The sequence below is a fragment of the Bufo bufo genome, chromosome 7 (genome assembly GCF_905171765.1).
Source record: "Bufo bufo chromosome 7, aBufBuf1.1, whole genome shotgun sequence".
NCBI lineage: Eukaryota > Metazoa > Chordata > Amphibia > Anura > Bufonidae > Bufo > Bufo bufo.
In genome coordinates this window covers 193,996,555-194,016,288 of record NC_053395.1, presented here as the reverse complement: position 1 = coordinate 194,016,288, position 19,734 = coordinate 193,996,555, and the positions used below count along the sequence as shown (strand labels likewise).

Here is a 19,734-nt window from a genome sequence, read left to right as displayed (position 1 = left end):
AAAATGCAACTGTAATGGCGACCTCAAGAGATGTTAATGACAAATCCCAAATACAGGGTATGGCGGTCGAGTCTGTATAAAGTGCAGAAGACAGCAATCAGGATCAGAAGTAAGGAGAGCGAATTAAAATGCATTTCAATATGATTCCTAAGCCAGTTCTGAGCTATCGATATGCCCCATTTTTCAAAGAAACATAGTCTTATTACTAAATGCATTTTACTTCTGATCCTGATTGCTGTCTTCTACATAGACGTCACTAGTGCGCATGACTGTTCTGCCTGCCGGTCTGCTTCCGCCCACTCTCTGCTTGGATGCGATGGTGGCGACGGCGATCCACGTCATCACGTTGTGACCGCCCTCTCCTCCATCGGCCTCAGGGGAAGGGCGGAAGCAGTATTACATGGCAGGTGTCGATAGGTCATGCGCCGCTCCGGTGATGAGGACATCTGTAAGTATGTGTTTAGGGTTCTGTTCACCCATAGGTAAGCCTTCCCTTTTTAAACATGCCTTTTCCCCCCTACCTTTCACTCCTCCTGAGGAAGCGATCATACGCGAAACGTCACCCTCTTATCACCTCTCTTCACATCGGTATGTTGCCATTTATGTCGCATTAGTAGTTAGCGAGTTTACATGTTTGTAACTTTGCTGCTCTTTATATGCACTGGTCCCTTTCTGCCACATCCTTATACTCTTGTGCACTTTATACAGACACGACCGCCATACCCTGTATTTGGGATTTGTCATTAACATCTTTTGAGGTCGCCATTTCAGTTGCATTTTGTTATAGTTGGAGAGTCCGTATTTGAGGTGGTGTGTAACTGTCTGTTTGTCCCCACCTATTCACAATCATGTACTGTGAATATTATTTTTAACATTTGTTATTAATAAACTTTATATTTTATGACTTATTATTGGTATGTTTTGCACTCATTTCTGTGGTTAATCTAAGTTTTGACACAAACCAGCTGTCACGGCCATGGCTATGACCGTGACTCCTGAACCGCATGCGGTTGTCAGCGGTTTTCATTGGTGTTCAATCACAGGTGAGGGCTGTGGTATTGGCCTCACCTGTGGTTGCCGCTGGCAACAGTATGTATGTGGCAGCGTAGCAGGCTGAGCTGTGCCATGCAGCTCGCTACGCTGCGCATGCGGTTTTGTGTGTGATGTGTGGATGTGTGCACTGTGTTTTATGTTATTGTGTGCACGTTCCCTTTAAGTGGTGTTTTCCCTTCCCTGGTGTTGGAAGGGTTAATCCCCTTCCTAGTGTGTGTGATCACTGGGTGTGTCCGACTGTGGGGTGTGGCTTCTTGGCCTATAAAGCCTCACTGCTTTTGCAGGCCTTCAGGTTGCTTCAGCCATGCTTAGCTGAGAGCAGCCTCATGTATTTATTACCTGCCAGTAAGAGCCACCCCTGTGGTCATAAACCTTAATGTCATAACCATATTGTGCTTAAGTTATTTCCAGTTATGTGTGATGTCTGTGTGATGTTTTATATGTCTCCCTTTGTGCAGCTATGGATCTGGGTCCCTGTGTGGGGATGCGTTTATGATCTGCACCCTGCTAACACAGGGATCCAGTCAGCAAGGCTGTGGCAGGTAGGTGGAACTCTAGTTCACCTGCCATATCCATAGAGCTGTTTATGTCTCCCCTTTTCCTGCAGCTTGGCCGTTGAGACTCCTGCTCCTCCGTGTCTAGGAGGAGTGGGCTTGTCTTACTCAGCTCCTAGGTGAGGGTCATCTTGAGGGCCAGCAGGGACTTTTAGGTTCCGGAGCATGGGCCCTCCTACCATCAAGGTTGGCCCATGTAACTAGGAGCTAGGGTCAGGTTAGGGATGCCTTAGGAGGTGACCTGCTCCCTAATCCTGTCTACATGGCCAAGCAACCTAAACATCATCGGGCTGCACACGGCTGAGGATTTCCCCCATCCTCAGCCGTGACAGTATGACCACAGTCGCTCTTACGTGGCGCTCCCTCGAAAGAGGGTAAAGCATGCACCGCTATCTACGGATAGGGTGCATGCGCGTTCTCCGGAGGGAGAGCGTTATGGGGCTTTCACCATTTACGGCGCGGTGAGTGGCATTCCCCGCCATTCCTTGCTCACCGTTGTCCGTGTTGGTGTCCCCTTTGTTTGTCTTTCCCCTCCCCCCCCTCCCCCCCTCCCATTGTTTTCTAAGCCTCACCAACCTTCCCCTTTTTTGTTGGGAGGGGCTTTGAGGGGTGGGAGTATGTTCCCTCGAAAGAGGGGGAAGCATGTACCGCCCTCTGCGGAAGGGTTACATGCGCGCTCTTCGGAGGGAGAGCGTTCTGGGGGTTTCGCCTCTGATGGCGCGGTGAGTGGCGTTTCCCCGCCATCCCTTCACCGTTGCCTCGTGTGGCGTCCCCCTGATTTTACTACACGGGGTGTGTGTCTGGTATGCGGTATGCATACCTTCGAAAGAGGGTGCAGCATGCAGTGCCATATCCATGTGGCCTGCATGCGCGTTCTCCGGAGGGAGAGCGTTCCTGGGGGTTCTCCGTTAACGGCACGGTTGGTGGCGTATTCCCCGCCACCTTTCCTTCCGTGTCCGTGTTGGGGATCCCTCGTCCCTCTCCATGTTCCCATCTCTGGTCGTTTGCTGGCAGCACTCCGTAGGTGGTCCGGCTGCTTGCTGGTTAGGAGTGTCTGCTGGCAGCGACTGGAGTGGGGACGTGAGTGGAGAGTCCCCTCGTCCATCTCTCAGTGGTTCTTTTCTCTTTGTTGCTGGTGCGGGCTGCAGTCCTCGTCGGACTGGCTAGTGTGAGCCGGGAGAGGATGCAGCTGACAGCGACCCCTTTTTAGAACCGGCACTGAGAGTGGACGTCCCCTTCTCCTATCCCCTTGTCTGAGTCCCTCACGTGTTTTTTTTTGGTGGGGGGGCTTTGAGGGGTGGGAGTGTCACGGCCATGGCTATGACCGTGACTCCTGAACCGCATGCGGTTGTCAGCGGTTTTCATTGGTGTTCAATCACAGGTGAGGGCTGTGGTATTGGCCTCACCTGTGGTTGCCGCTGGCAACAGTATGTATGTGGCAGCGTAGCAGGCTGAGCTGTGCCATGCAGCTCGCTACGCTGCGCATGCGGTTTTGTGTGTGATGTGTGGATGTGTGCACTGTGTTTTATGTTATTGTGTGCACGTTCCCTTTAAGTGGTGTTTTCCCTTCCCTGGTGTTGGAAGGGTTAATCCCCTTCCTAGTGTGTGTGATCACTGGGTGTGTCCGACTGTGGGGTGTGGCTTCTTGGCCTATAAAGCCTCACTGCTTTTGCAGGCCTTCAGGTTGCTTCAGCCATGCTTAGCTGAGAGCAGCCTCATGTATTTATTACCTGCCAGTAAGAGCCACCCCTGTGGTCATAAACCTTAATGTCATAACCATATTGTGCTTAAGTTATTTCCAGTTATGTGTGATGTCTGTGTGATGTTTTATATGTCTCCCTTTGTGCAGCTATGGATCTGGGTCCCTGTGTGGGGATGCGTTTATGATCTGCACCCTGCTAACACAGGGATCCAGTCAGCAAGGCTGTGGCAGGTAGGTGGAACTCTAGTTCACCTGCCATATCCATAGAGCTGTTTATGTCTCCCCTTTTCCTGCAGCTTGGCCGTTGAGACTCCTGCTCCTCCGTGTCTAGGAGGAGTGGGCTTGTCTTACTCAGCTCCTAGGTGAGGGTCATCTTGAGGGCCAGCAGGGACTTTTAGGTTCCGGAGCATGGGCCCTCCTACCATCAAGGTTGGCCCATGTAACTAGGAGCTAGGGTCAGGTTAGGGATGCCTTAGGAGGTGACCTGCTCCCTAATCCTGTCTACATGGCCAAGCAACCTAAACATCATCGGGCTGCACACGGCTGAGGATTTCCCCCATCCTCAGCCGTGACACCAGCACTTGCGACAACATTTTCTGACTTTAGCAAGCTGGAAAACGAAGGTTTTGGTGCAGATACAGTGGATATAAAAAGTCTACACACCCCTGTTAAAATGTCAGGTTTCTGTGATGTAAAAAAATGAGACAAAGATAAATCATTTCGGAACTTTTTCCACCTTTTAATGTGACCTATAAACTGTACAACTCAATTGAAAAACAAACTGAAATCTTTGTTGAATACTTTGTTGAATACTTTGTTGAAGCACCTTTTGATTTTATTACAGCACTCAGTCTTTTTGGGTATGAGTCTATCAGCATGGCACTTTTTTTAAATATATTTTAACTCTTTTTTTATTTAAATTATATAAAAACATATACAAAAATCACAAAGAATACAAAAATCCATATTACACCAATGAATATTATAGTAACATTTTACCCCAAATACCCACCCCACCACCCTTGGAGAGAGAGAGAGAGAGAGGGACGAGGAAAAAGAAGGAGAAAAAAAAAACAAAACATAAACATCCGGCCCTAGTATAACCATTTTTTCCATATTTCATCAATTTGTTCAGTTTTTTTCAGTATATCTCTCGGTCACCCGTTCCACTTTAATCAGATTAGCAACTGCTTCTCGCCACTGTCCCACTGTAGGGGGGTCTCCATTTACCCATTTCCTAAGTATAAGGAGTCTAGCTTGAAATAGTACTTTACCCAAAACCAGTCGTATCTCTTTATTTAACTTCAGATGTTCAGTTGCCCCTAATATGAAAACTACTGGGTCTTCAAAAACTTGAACATTCAAAAATACTAATACGATCTCTGCTATTTCTTTCCAATACCTAAAAAGTTTAGGGCATCTCCAAAAACAGTGTATAAGGTCTGCGTTCTCTCCCCTACATTTTGGGCACTTATCAGAAGATCTCACACCCATTCTCTTTAAAACCCAAGGAGATCGGTGTAGCCTATGCACTATAAAAAACTGAGATATCTTATGTGAGCCCCTTTCCGACACCATGGTATAACTTCTAAGAGCATCTTTCCATTTTTCTTCCGTAAAAAATAGAAGCTCTTTTTCCCATTTTCCTCTAGCAAGTATTGTAATCCGTTCCATCAAAATCCCATATCTTTTTGCAGTTGTTCCTCTTTTTTCTCCACCATTGGTTAATTTATCTATTCTATCGGATTGTTCCTTTCTGAATTTATCTAAATGCACCGATGTCTTCAAAGCATTTTTAAGCTGGAAATATTTATAGATATCCTTTTGGGGGATCCCAAACTCCCTAACCAAGGTATGAAAATCCTTCAGTGTATCTTCCTCAAATACTTGACCTAAATATTTCATCCCCTATTTTTCCCAGTCTATATAAAGCCTAATCGTTTGCAATTCCTTTAAATTAATATTTTTCCAAAGAGGTGTGTACTGCAAATAATCTTTAATCTCTAATATTTTTTTTACTTCCACCCATATATACTCCATTGAATTCAATATTCTATTTCCTATAGTATTTTTCCCCAGTGTACCTGACTCCAATACCTCTATGTGATTCCATTTCACTCTCCAACCCAATTTATTTAATTCCTGCCTTTCCACTAAACCATTCAAACTCCCTTTTATCTGACTATATTGTGTTATTAAATAATAAAAAAAAAACAATTAGGAACAGCTAATCCACCCACTCTTACTGGGAGCTGAAGCACTTCTTTCTTTATCCTAGGGATAGCACCTTTCCAAATAAAATCCCCCATTAGACTATCTAATAACCTAAAAATCTTCTTCGGCAACCTCAATGGGGCATTTTGTAGGACATACAGTATTTTTGGAAGAAAAGTCATTTTTATTAGGTTTACCCAACCCTGAATTGACAACGGTAATCTTTTCCAAATATGTATTTTAGTTCTAAGTTCTTTTATTACGGGCAGTACATTTAACTTTTCATATTCTTCTATATTTCCGGAGATTTGTATACCTAAATATTTAAAACTCTCATGTTTCTAAAGCACATGCACCCTTGAGTCCCTCTGTGATTGCCCATCTCCTAATAGCATCATATGGGATTTCCCCCAGTTAATATTTAAACCAGAAAAAAATAACGAACTTATTATATCTATTTCTCTATTAAACTGATCCCCAGTGTTGTGCATAAATAATAAAATATCATCAGCGTACATTATTAATTTTTCATCTCCTTCCACATATTAAAAAACCTTTACACTCCCTATAATTTCTTATTATACTTGCCAAGGGCTCAATTGCAATAGCAAATAGTAATGAGGAGAGAGGGCATCCTTGCCTAGTGCCCCGGTAAAGGGCAAGAGGCAGGGACAAGCTCCCATCCACCATCACCCTAGACCTCGGATTAGAATATATAAGTTGAATCCATCTTATAAATCCCTCCCCTATACCAACCCTTTTCAAAACTGCCCATAAATACTCCCACTCGATACAATCAAATGCCTTTTGGGCATCCAAAAAAAGCTTTCTCACTAATTTATGTTCTATTAGCTTCGATATTAAGGTACAACCTTCTTATATTTGAATAAATCGTTCTTCCGGGTATAAAACCTGTCTGATCTTCATGGATTATACCTTAAATCACCTTAGAAAGCCTACCTGCCAGAACCTTTGCCAGAATTTTAACGTCCGTATTTAACAAAGATATTGGTCTATATGAACCGGGGTCTAATTGTTCTTTACCCTTTTTTGGAATCAATGTAATAATTGCTTCTTTCATGGAATCTGGTAAGTCACCTATTTTTTGAGCCTCACACAGTGTCATTTTTAATTCTGGTATTAACACCTGCGCAAAGGTCTTTCAAAAGGGAGTCCATCACACCCTGGTGTTTTTGCAGGTTTCACCTTACCCAAAACCTTCTTTATTTCTAAAATAGATATTTCTACAAATCTATTTTCGAATATTGTACCCTAGACTTATAAAGTTCCTGGAAATAGTCCACAAAAACTTTTTTAATTCCTTCAGGTGAACTAATTATTTAGTCCGTGTTGTCTCTAATTGCCTCTATCCATGATTTCCCTCTCTGATTTTTTACAATACCCGCTAAAATTTTACCAACCTTTTCTCCCTCTGAGGCTAACCGAAATCCTTGGAAGAACAATTCTTTCCTACTTCTCTCTAACTGATGTATTTTTAGCTTTTCCTGTTCCTCCTCCCATTCCTTCCTATTATTTTCAGTAGGGTTCATTATACATACTAATCTTGCTTCTTCTAGTTTTTTTCCAATATATTGCCTTTTTCTTTAGTACTTTTCTTCCAATAATTGACCCTTTTAAACAACAATCCTCTTAAATATGCCTTGGCAGTATCCCAAACTATCAATCTACTAGCGGAGATATTATTCTGCTGAAAAAAAAAATGATACCATTATACTTTCTTTATCTGAGATTAATGATAACCAATGAGGATTAAACTTAAACATTGGCAAGTTTATCTTTCTGTTCAAGTCCAATTCCATTACCACAGCACTATGATCGGATAAAGCCATAGGCAAATACTTTATCTTTATCCTATTTTGGGACATTAGATTTTTATTTCCCAAGACCATATCTATTCTTGACCAAGTTTGATGTGATTTAGAATAACAGGAATACATGATTTCTTCCCGGTTCAGATAACGCCAAACATCAATCCAGTTAAATTCCAAGGCCAATTTAAACAAATCTACATTTTGTGTTCTTCTCCCTATGCTAGACATTCTATCCCTGAGTGGATCCATTACGGCATTATAGTCTCCTATCGCAATCATTATACATTCTTGTCTATACAACATGAATCTACCACAGTCATCCGCCTCGTATGCAACACACTCAAATTTAATCTTATCATGTATCAAAATTGAGACCCCTCTAGAATAAGTAGTATATACCGAATAGTACCCTTCCACTATCCATCTCTTTTCCAACCACCTTAAAGATTCTTTATCTAAGTGTGTCTCTTGGAGGCAAACGATGGCTGGCAAAAACCTCTTCATCCACTCAAGGATAGCGTATCTCTTTATTCTTTCTCGTAAACCTCTCACGTTCAATGAAAGAATCTTAACCATCTAGCCGAGAGGGAAGAGAAAAAAAAAATCCACGTCCCCTCCCTCTCTTCTCCAAAATACCTTTTCCCTCCCACCCTTCTGAATAGCCCCCACTCTGCTGGTCAGCAGTCGAGGCAGCTCCATTACTTAGCATAATGGCTCCATATCCCCCCTCCACCCCACCCCCCTCAAAGATCCATCTCGTCCGCCCATTCACTGACTTCTACTGGTGTCTGAAAGAATTCAACCCTTCCTTTATATTCCAATCTTAATTTTGCCGGAAAGAGTAAGCTATACTTCAAACCTGCTTCCCTTAATCTCTTTTTAACGGTTATAAACTCTTTTCTACGTGCATTAGTGTCAGCTGAGTAATCTGGGAAGAGTCTTATCTTTTCACCATGTATCTGGTATTTTTCAGAGGTTCTAGCGTCAGACAATATTGTATCTCGATCCTTAGCAAGTAAGCATTTCACTAACATATGTCTGGGGTAGTCCCCTGGGACCCTCTTTTTTGTAGGAACCCTATGTGCTCTTTCAATAGCGAACAAGGGGGAGAGAGTGCCCTCCTTGCAGTTCTCTTTTATTCATCTCTCAATGAATTCTATACAATTATCCCCTTCTTCCCGTTCTGGGATCCCTACGCATCTTATATTTGTTCTTCTCTATCTATCTTCTTGATTTATTAATTTTTGTTCCATCTTATTATTTATCTGTTTTAGAAATACAACCTCCTTCTCTAATTTCTCAACAGAATGCTCCAAAGCGGGAATCCTTTTTTCCATCTCATGTAATCTCTGCCTTATTTTCTCCAACTCATCATGTATTAAACTGACATCAGTTTGCACTGCCCCAATCTGTGTCACTATACTCCCCATTACATTTTCCATCCTCAAAATATGTCCTTCATTATCTTTACATCCATCTCTGCAGGTACTGCAGGGGATCCCCGCTCTCCCGCGCCACCCGTAGTCCCGTTCTCCTGCATCAAAACATGGGTCTCTGTATCTATAATTTTTTCTTTCTGAAGATAACTAGAACCTGGGGAGTTAGGGATCAGAAATTTATTTAAACCCTGTTTTTTTGGCCCACTCTCTAATCCTGTTACTGATCTCCTACCATTAACACCAGTAGGGCCACGCTGTTCCTCCTTTTTCTTGGGGGACATTTTTAAACTTGCTCTTCTCTCTTTTTTTCCCTTTTCCTTTTCCCCTCCCCCTCACTCACCACTATCACAACAATTCCCCAACAATTATCTCAGAGGTACAGAAGTACAGTTGTCTTAATCAGAAACATTAAATCTGATATCATCCAATACAACTACAGTTTGCAGTATATTAAAATGTTGTAACAAACAGTCCAAATAGACAAAACCATACATTTCACCTTAGTCCAGATATTATTAGTATTATTAGGGAGAGAAAAAGAAAAAAAGGAAAAATTATTTAGGACAAAAGATGGTAATAATAAGAGGGGGGGGGGATCCAGTAGACAAATTATCGGCACATTTCCTAGTATCCAGAGGTAGTCACATAAAATAAACTCCGAAAAATCAGTGTCCACCAATCCGAACACTTTTAGTCAAAGAGGGGGAGATGGAGAAACCACAAATTCGACAAGACAGGTGCCAGCCTGATACCTTTGATGAGAGAGGTTAGCCTAGGTTAGAATTAATTAGTCCCTGGTTAGTCCGGGAGAGTTTGTAGGTATTAGGATGGGTAAATCCCATGAGAGAACTTCTACAGCGGGTCAGAGTCAAAATCAGGATTACAATATGGGTATAAATATATATACAACGGTCACTGTACGCTGTACTCCACAACCGTCTAGATGTCTTCACCCCTTTTTTTTTTTTTTCTTTCTTTCCCTCTTCTCTCACTTTTTCCTTTCTTCCTTCCACAAAGGACGCTCAACCCCCACATACAAATGCTGCAGAGTTTTGCAAAACAAGCCTCTAATTTCCACTCTCCACACACCAGCTTCCAACCCCTCTCTTTTTTTTTTCACCCCTTTTGGCAATATCGCTGCTTCTATATTGTAGGATAGGGGGCATCAAAGCGGCAGGGCTCCTCTCTGGACAGCCGCTCACCTCCAATGAGACCCCTCATTGGCGTTGAATCCGTTCACGCTTTGGGCCACCCGGTGGTGGGGGTAAACAACCCCACAAACCTAGACAGGCACTACCTTCTCCGCACACTGCCCTCAATCGTTCCAGCTCCAGCTCACATCCAGTTCCACAACCAAAGCACCACCGTGTCCTTCACTCCTCCGCTCCTCCGTGCCGAAAGACTCACCACCCAGATATCGGCCGCGGCGTCCCCAGCAGACACATCAGAACGGCAGCAGGTGAAGACTCACCACCCAGGTATCGGCCGCGGCGTCCCTAGCAGACACATCGGAACGGCAGTGGGTGGGCAGACGGGACGACCAGCGAGCAGGGGGAAGGGGGCGGAGCCTAGCGTCAAACGTCAGACGCTCGCATGCGCTCAGCATGGCTCATTTTGACTTGGCAAGATTTGCCCACTCTTCTTTGCAAAGACACTCCAATTCTGTCAGATTGCGAGGGCATCTCCTGTGCACAGCCCTCTTCAGATCACCCCAGAGATTTTCAATCAAATTCAGGTCTGGGCTCTGGCTGGGCCATTCCAAAACTTTAATGTTCTTCGTTCATTTGGATGTATGCTTTGGGTCGTTGTCATGCTGAAAGATGAAGTTCCTTTTCATGTTCAGCTTTCTAGCAGAAACCTGAAGGTTTTGTGCCAATATTGACTGGTATTTGGAACTGTTCATAATTTCCTCTAGCTTAACTAAGGCCCTAGTTCCAGCTGAAGAAAAACAGCCGCAAAGCAGGATGCTGCCACCACCATGCTTCACTGTGGGTATGGTGTTCTTTTGGTGATGTGCAGTGTTGTTTTTGCGCCAAACATATCTTTTGGAATTATGGCCAAAAAGTTCAACCTTGGTTTATCAGACCATAACACCTTTTCCCACATGCTTTTGGGAGACTTCAGATGTGTTTTTGCAAAATGTAGCCTGGCTTGGATGTTTTTCTTCGTAAGAAAAGTTTTAAGTCTTGCCACTCTACCCCATAGCCCAGACATATGAAGAATACGGGAGATTGTTGTCACATGTACCACACAGCCAGTACTTGCCAGATATTCCTGCAGCTCCTTTAATGTTCCTGTAGGCCTCTTGGTAGCCTCCCAAACCATTTTTCTTCTCGTCTTTTCATCAATTTTGGAGGAACGTCCAGTTCTTGGTAATGTCACTGTTGTGCCATATTTTCTCCACTTGTGTTCCATGGTATATCTAATGCCTTGGAAATTCTTTTGTACCCTTCTCCTGACTGATACCTTTTAACAATGAGATCCATCTGATGCTTTGAAAGCTCTCTGTGGACCATGGCTTTTGCTGTGGGATGCGACTAAGAAAATTTCAGGAAAGACCAACTAGAGCAGCTGAACTTTATTTGGGGTTAATCAGACGCACTTTAAATGATGGCAGGTGTATGCTGACTCCTATTTAACATGATTTGGAATGTGATTGCTTAATTCTGAACACAGCTACATCCCCAGTTATAAGATTTTTTTTTGTTTTCTTCCCTCCACCTAAAAGATATCAGATTGTTTTTCAATTGAGTTGTACAGTTTATAGGTCACATTAAAGGTGAAAAAAGTTCTGAAATGATTTATCTTTGTCTCAGAAACCTGACATTTTAACAGGGGTGTGTAGACTTTTTATATCCACTGTATGCCATTATCCTCATGGTGAGATTGAAGCATACTTCGTACAACATTTTAGACAATTTTATTCAACTCTTCTAGCAATGAGGTATGGCTTAGTAGGAAAGGGGTGTGGTCTACCTGAAATGGGAATGGATTAAGATGTAACAAATTCTACAAAATTCTGTCTTAAAGGGATAGTCTGGCTTCATGATATTGATGATCTATCCTCAGGATAGGTCATCAATATCAGATCGTTGAAGGTCTGATTCCCAGCACCATAGCCGATCAACTGTTATAAGGGGCCACAGATCTTGTGCGGCTTTTCAATGTTTAATTGTATGACATCTGATTTTTAGCGGATTTGCAGGGTATTTACAGCTTACTCTCCCATTAAAGTGAATTGGACAAACAGCTGTAATTACACTGCACCACCAGTACAATGTAGACAGCATGCAGGTAAACACTGAAGGTTACGCAGTAGCCCCTTCAACAGCTGATTGGCAGGGGTGCCAAGAGTAGGACCCTCACCAATGAGATATTGATGACCAATCTTGACCTATCATATCATGAAACTGAATAAACCTTTTAAGTAAGACAACTAATAGGTGGTATAATCCTAGACTAGACAATCTAGAGATGCACCAACTTTATCATCCAGTATCAGCCACTTTGATAAATTTGGTTAAATTTTAGACTGTCTGGTCTATGTTTATAAAGTCTAAACATTTGACAGTATTAGAAAATATGCCCCACTATGCCCCACTGTGCATTTACAAACCCAGCCCTGCTATATCCGTACATCTAGACTGCATATTATGGAAGCATGTTACCTTATACAGTCTTATTGCTGTCACCCAGCAGCTTTTACTCTCTTCATTCTCCGCGCACAGCATTTTCATTTCCTTGGCTCCTCCTGTCTTGTTAGGCTAGAAGGCCACAGCACATTTTGATTAATGTTTGTCTTGCAGGCAAAACCTGTTGAAATAAAAGTCACTAAAATCCTCCTATTTAAACATCCAAGACACAAATACACTTCCTTGTGTTATAATCAGCCTTTCAATCTTCCTGCATAAAGGTTAGTCCTTTATTGCATAGCCACAGGATATAACACATATGTCTCATGAGTGGGAGTCCCAATCCTGCGATGTGCATTGGAGAGAGTCGGGATCTCTTTACTTGTATGGCACATGTGTGGCTGCCTTTCCAATCATTCTGCCACTGGATGCAGCCCTCACACATAGGCTTTTTCTAACATTTTTCAGCATTTTTGTGCTTTTGTTGTATATTTTGCACCAGCATTGTTTGCTGAAAAAATACCAGCTCCAGATGTTCGCTGAAGGTCTATGGAAAATTTGTTTTTGTTTTTTTGTCTTTCTAGCTTCTTTTTTTTTAAAAACGCAGCATGATATAGTTTTATGTGTTTTGGTTTTTATTTAAACACCATGCAGAAAATGATAATGATAAGTCATACTATTTGCAAAAAAATGGCACAAAAACTACAGTTAGCTAAACGCCAGCACTTTTTCTGGCATTTTTTACAGTCAAATTTTTCACTTTTGCAACCATTTAGTTTCTTTTCACAATGTATCTACAATTAAAAAAAAGAAACAATTTTGCAAATGGTCTTCATTTAAAACATCCCAACATTTGGTGTATACAGCTGTCATTTGCTATTGATGCAGCTAAGTCGTTATGGTTACAGACTGCAATCAAACCCTGTGTGTAGTCTGGTCCTGCAGTAAAGCGTTCCTTCCCGGCAATCGTCTGCTCGCTAGCGGAGGAGACTGCTGCTATTACATGCAGCGATCTCCTCCTCAGTATAGGGAGGAGCAATTGTTATGCCATCACTCTTCCCTATATTGAATCATTGTTTGCCGGCAGGAAATCGTGATTAGACACCACGATCTGCCGCCTGCAAACAATGATTTTTTAACCTGTCAAAAGATTTGGATTGCCTGATAAACTTGCTTGTTCTTCGGGAAATTGGCGGCAGTATTACACTGCCAGCTGATCGCTAACGAGTGTTACTACGAACACGCATTAGCGTTCATCTGGTGAAAATTTGGCAGGTGTAATACACCCTTAAGGGCACTATACTGGAAGTCCCCTGGTATTCCCCCATTATCCCCTATTCAGGGATCTTGACTTTGCTGCAGGTAAACCAGAGGCTGTTACCTCCTAGGATAGCTGTGTGATTGGCAGCTGACCCAAGGAGTTCAGGGACATCAGTGTAGGGAACCAAGGGGTCAAGCAAAATTGTAGTCAGGAACAGGCGGAGGTCATGGCTGGCAGAGTGTGTACAATACTGGAAACAGTCTGAGGTCAGGGCAGGCACTGAGGGGAGGTCGGGCCAAGGTCAGAGAGGGGAGAGTCAAAATAGAAAAGGCTGAGTCAGAGAGCAGGCCTCAGCCTACATGGAGTGACTGAACTACCCTGACAGCGGATGAAGCCCTTTAAGAAAAGGAGGAAAGTGTGTGTGGGGGGGGGAGGTCTGTGCTGCCAGGAGTATAGAAAACAGAGTCTGTGAGGCCGCTGCTGTAACAAAATGAAGGATACCAACAGGGGAACACAATAGAGAAGGAGGGGTGACACTACTCTTCTCATAAAACACATTTCTGCTGTAAATAACTGAGCCATCAAGATCATAGTACAAGAAGTATGATAAAGTACCTTTAGGCAGAACCCATAGTCTGTTGGTGCTCCATACATCTTTCTTGCAGACAGTAACATATATATGTTATTCTGGCTCAAGTCACTGAAGAACTGCAGGTGTCTGGGGTCCTGGGGACAGGAAAAAATCTCAGCTTGTCAGTATAATATTTTTGTGAAATTTTCCGTCTTTTGGGACTAATGTATATACTGACTCTGATACATTTAGCGTAAATTTCCGGTCCATAACAATTCATAGCAATACTCCTGATTCATAAGTTACTGCTGTCCGGTTCGGACATTTGGTGATAGCAGAATATATTTCCAGGTCCAACATTTATTTGGGGTCAGACTCAGAGCTCTTTTTTTCTGATGCAGAACCCAAATTTCCTGAGCAGACATAGGCCCTGATTTATCATGCCTTCGCCCCAGAATTCTGCACTTGCAAAAAAAAAATTGCACCTTTTTGCATTTTTACACCACCTTACTCCAGTTTTGAAATGTGTGGTCATCTTCAGTCACCATTGAGAGAGATGAGGAAATCACTTCATAAGGCTTTTCCTTTTCTGTAAGGCCTCATGCACACAGCGTTTTGGCGGCTCGGATGCGGACTCATTCACTTCAATGGGGCCGCAAAAGATGCAAAAAGCACTCCATGTGCTGTCCGCATCCGTTGCTCCGTTCCGTGGCCCCACAAAGAAAATATAACATGTCCTATTCTTATCTGCGCGTTGCGGACAAGAATAGGCAGTTATATTAAAGGCTGTCCGTGCCGTTCCACAAATTGTGGAACGCGCATGGACGCCATCCGTGTTTTGCGGATCCGCGATTTGCGGACCGCAAAACACACCACGGTCGTGTGCATGAGGCCTTATTAGAGAGTCTATCAGCAGGTTTACCATGTGTTACAGGAAAATATGGTTCCCAGCCAGACCTTCAGGTCTAATGACCACACAAATGCGCCTAATAATTGGTAGAATTGCTGAATGCAGACAGCCGGCAGCACTTCACATTGAAGTACCAAAATACAGATGTAGCAGAGCTAAAATTTACTCTGATAACACATGGCACAGTGTTATCTTGGTTATCTTGTGACAAAAACCATTAGTTATCTTTTTCATGCTATTCTTTACTTAACGCGTTAACCATAAAGTTTAGCTCGACTGCATCTGTAAATGTTCATGTTCACACTATTCCTGATAATAAAAGCTCTACAAAATCTATGTCTGTCCTGCTCTCCCCAGCCCCTAACTAGTGCTCTCATCAGTTCAGCATGGTTCAAACCCCTAAAGGTTCCCTTTAAATTCATTACATAACTATATGCCATCAGTTTCTAAGCTCCCTCTAGTGGTGGCTGCAGGCAGACAGAATTTTATCATGTAACTGTGTTTCTATTCATAGGGCCAGATTTATCATTGCACTTACATCTTACTCCACTTTTACATATGTCCAAAGTCACTTTTGGCTAAGTCAGATTTATTAATAGTCCTTTAAGACTGTAATAAATGTGGCTTAACAGTAGCAGTTTATCCTTCAGTAAGAGGCTTTACAAAAGTCGCACGTCTTTACGAAAAAGTCGCATGTTCTATTAAAAAGTCGCATAAGATAAGTATGGTCCTCACTTGCCACATTTTAAATTGTCGCCATAGTAAATCTGTCTTGAGATTCATTTACATAAGAAAACACGCCCACTTTCAGAAAACTGGCGAGCATAGTGCAGAGCCAATAAAAGTCGCAAATTTTTGCACAGTTTTAGCAATTGCGCAAAAATTTTCAACTTTTTCACTCCACTTGAGCTAATGATAAATCAGGCCCATAGAGGTTTTTTAGCTTTGTATCAGAATAACTAAGCTCCATAAAGATGTATAAGCAAATTTGGAATATTTCAGACTTTTTTTAAATTACAAAATATAAAATTGTGTTACAGGTGGCCATCCCCTTTAAGTGTTCTTTGCAGGCCCCCTGATACCTTTACAATTATGAGAATATAATTATACCTAATGTTAAAGATGCTTCAGAGATACATTTTTAGAAAACTGGGTAAATCCCTGTATTTTACATTATCAGGCTAATTGCAAATTTCCCAAACTTTCCACCCATTTCTTTCTGCATTTTCATACACACAACATTTGGAAGACATATACAGCAGAAGCTACGCAATAATACATAATACATATGTGGTTATGTAATGATACATAATTTATAAAGTGCTCATGTATATCTGTGCATAGGTAAATAAATGGATTGTTATTAGTAGAAATAGCAGTTTTCCTGAGTGCACAATTGTGAACGTCAGTCCTGGAAGAAACAATGCTGGCTGACTCCAGCATAACCCTGACTCCATGCATTATTAAACAGGCAATGAGTATTGTTTTCTGCCAAGTTTGGATGGTAATAGGACAAAACCTCCCTTGCATTATCATGTATTCATGTTAAAGTTTTACTAATAAAGTTAGTGGTCATGTTTTGCTCAACTTTTACCCCTTCAGACAAAACATCAATATGGGTCTTCTACTGTATGCAGCGAGAAGCTACCAGGATGTGCACAGTTATGGGAACAAACATGCTCATCTGCTAGATGTTTATGTGACTGTCATATTCAAGTATAAAACACTTGTAAGTAGAGGAGATATTTGCTAATAATTGACTGAAGGATATGTCAAATGTACTATTTAAAGTTCATCAAGTGGAGATGCTGTAACAGAACCTGAAGGGTTTTCCTGTTTGCACAAAAAAAAAAAAAATGTATCATGTATGAAGGTCGCTGTAATTTCGTAATGCATTTTTGTTACATGTCCACGCAGCTCATTCTTATTTCCTGTGATGTTATGTCCATGGGGTGTCAAAGAAGCAACAAGTGCAGTGATAGGGGTATGTCTATGTAATGCGTCATTCACACATCCTTGTCTGTGATGGCATCCATGACAAATGGGTCAGTGGTTCATCCGTGAAGATGTCTGTGAAAGATCTGTGTTTTGGCCTCCATGCGTCATCTATATTCCATGGACACTGCTAGGCCGAAAAATAGTTTCCAGAGCCAGTGGCGTCATAGAGAAGTAAGGGCCCCATAGCAAGGATCTAACCAGGCCCCCCACACAGGACAGAAGGGTTTCTGCCTCAACCCCTTTCAATGACCCTTGGGCCATTTTTCCAGTGCCTCATTTGCTAACAGTTGCTCCTTTAGAGGTTAGAGTCCTGACCAGGTTTTCATCTCCAGTAGAAGAGGAGATAATCCAACTAAGACTGGGCCCCCTCTTTCCCTGGGCCCCATAGCAGTCGCATGGTCTGCCGCTATGGTAGTTATGCCCTTGCCTTGTGTTGTGTCAGTGGTTTTGACAGACCTATTGACTTAAATAGTTGTGTTTAGTTCACATCACGGACCCACAGTCTGATGTTTAAAAAAACACATCAAAATCAATGGTTGCATGTGCTGTCCCTGTTCTCCACTAGGTCTGTGACTCATTGAAGTGTTAAACTAGCTGGGTGGGAGTAGTTATAAACTAACTGGGTATTGTTAGAGGAGGGGGTGGACGTGTGGCTGAGGATGGGGAAATGCATCACGGATTTGGTTGGATACAGCAACAGGAAGTGCAACATACAGGATAGAAACAAAGTAATCATTTGTGTGGTGAAAACAGGTCAGGAGAGTCCAAATTTAATTTTAAAAAAGCGCGGGGAAGATGTACATGAGCTCCTGCACCCACCCGATCAGCTTCAGGGGACCGACTATTCACCTTAGCCGGACCCCTGCTGTATGCTTTGGCATCGGTGAAAACACAGATGCCGGAGCATTAACCCTCACTATGCCATGGTCAGCGCTGACCGCGGCATGTGCGGGGTGTGTGGATGGCAGGGAAGGCAGCCCGATGCCTTCCACAGGCATCGGGGCTGCCTTCCATGTAAGCCTGTGAGATCCAGCCCCCTGTATCTCAGAGGCAGGAAGGCTATAAGTTTATTACAGTGTGTAATACACTTAGAGCAAATGCATTACAATACAGAAGTATTGTAATGCATTGTACAGGGGATCAGACCCCCAAAAGTTGTGGGGGGGGGGGAAGTAAAAAAAAATGAAAAAATTAAGTTTTGCATAATAAAAAATATTAAAGTTTCAAGTAAAAATAAAAAGCGTTCCTTTCCCATAATTAAGTAATAAAAAAAATTGTAAAAAATAGGAAAAAAAATACATATTAGGTATTGGCAAGTCCGTATCGACTGGCTCTATAAAAATATCTCATGATCCTCCCTATCAGGTGAATGCATTAAAAAATTAATAAAAATGTGCCAAAACAGCCATTTTTTGGTCACCTTTACTCACAAAAAGTGTAATACCAAGCGATAAAAAGGCGTTTTTATCCCAAAATGGTACCAATCAAACTGCAAAAAATGAGACCCTACCTAGGACAATTGTCCAAATATAAAAAAATATATAGCTCTAAGAAAATGGCAACACAAAAACAAGATTTAATTCTGAACAAAAATAAAAATAATAGACATATTATGTATTGCCGCATCCGTAACAACCTGCTCTTTAAAAATATCACATTATATGCCCCCTCAGGTGAATACTGTAAAAAAAAAATTTTTAAAACGACGCAAAAACAGCCTTTTTTCACCTTGCCTCACAAAAAGTGTAATACCTAGCGATCAAAAAGTCTTATGTACCCTAAAATGGTACCAATAAAAAGGTCACCTCATCCCGCAAAAAATGAGCCCCCACATAAGACAATCACTCAAAAAATAAAAACCACTGGCGCCCATAAACCAATCCATCAAAATTTGTGCTGCAAAAGCCATATGGCGCTCCTCCCATTCTGAGTCCTTCCATGTGCCCCGACAGCAGTTTACCACCACATATGGGGTGTTGCCGTATTCAGGAGAAGATGGGTAACAAATTATGGGGTGCTTTTTCTCCTTTTACCCCTTGTGAAAATGAAAAATTTGGGGCTAAAGCAACATTTTATTGGAAGAAATGGAACTTTTCATTTTCACAGTCAAGTGTTTTTAAATTCCGTAAAACGTTTAGGGGGTCAAATTGCTCAGTACCCCCTTAATATATTCTTTGAAGGGTGTAGTTTCCAAAATGGGGCCACTTTTTGAGGGTTTCCACTGTAGGGGTACGTCAGGGTCTCTTCAAATACAAAATGCTGCCCAAAAACCATTCTAGCAAAATCTGCCTCCAAAATCCATATGGCACTCCTTTCCTTCTGACAACTGCCACGTGTCCATAGAGCAGTTTACCACCACATATAGGGTATTTCGGTAAACTGCAGAATCAGAGTAATGCATATTGAGGTTTAGTTTACTGTTGACCCTTGCTGTGCTACAAGAAAAAAATGATTAACATAAAAAATCTGCATAAAAATATAATTTTGAAATTTCACCTCCATTTTCCTTTAATTCCTGTGGAACACCTAAAGGATTAGCAAAGTTTGTAACATTGGTTTTGAATAATT

General features: G+C 42.1%; 1 protein-coding gene across 1 annotated transcript in view; it reads right to left on the bottom strand.

Annotated features, from left to right (window-relative positions):
- The window catches only part of GRB14 (growth factor receptor bound protein 14), a 79,574-nt gene that overhangs the window by 28,054 nt on the left and 31,786 nt on the right, over positions 1-19,734 (bottom strand). The window contains exons 6-7 of the mRNA XM_040440281.1: positions 14,303-14,413; positions 12,463-12,558 (exon numbers count right to left, since the gene is read on the bottom strand). Coding sequence (XP_040296215.1) covers positions 12,463-12,558; positions 14,303-14,413 — 207 coding nt within the window. The remainder of the gene's footprint in view (positions 1-12,462; positions 12,559-14,302; positions 14,414-19,734) is intronic.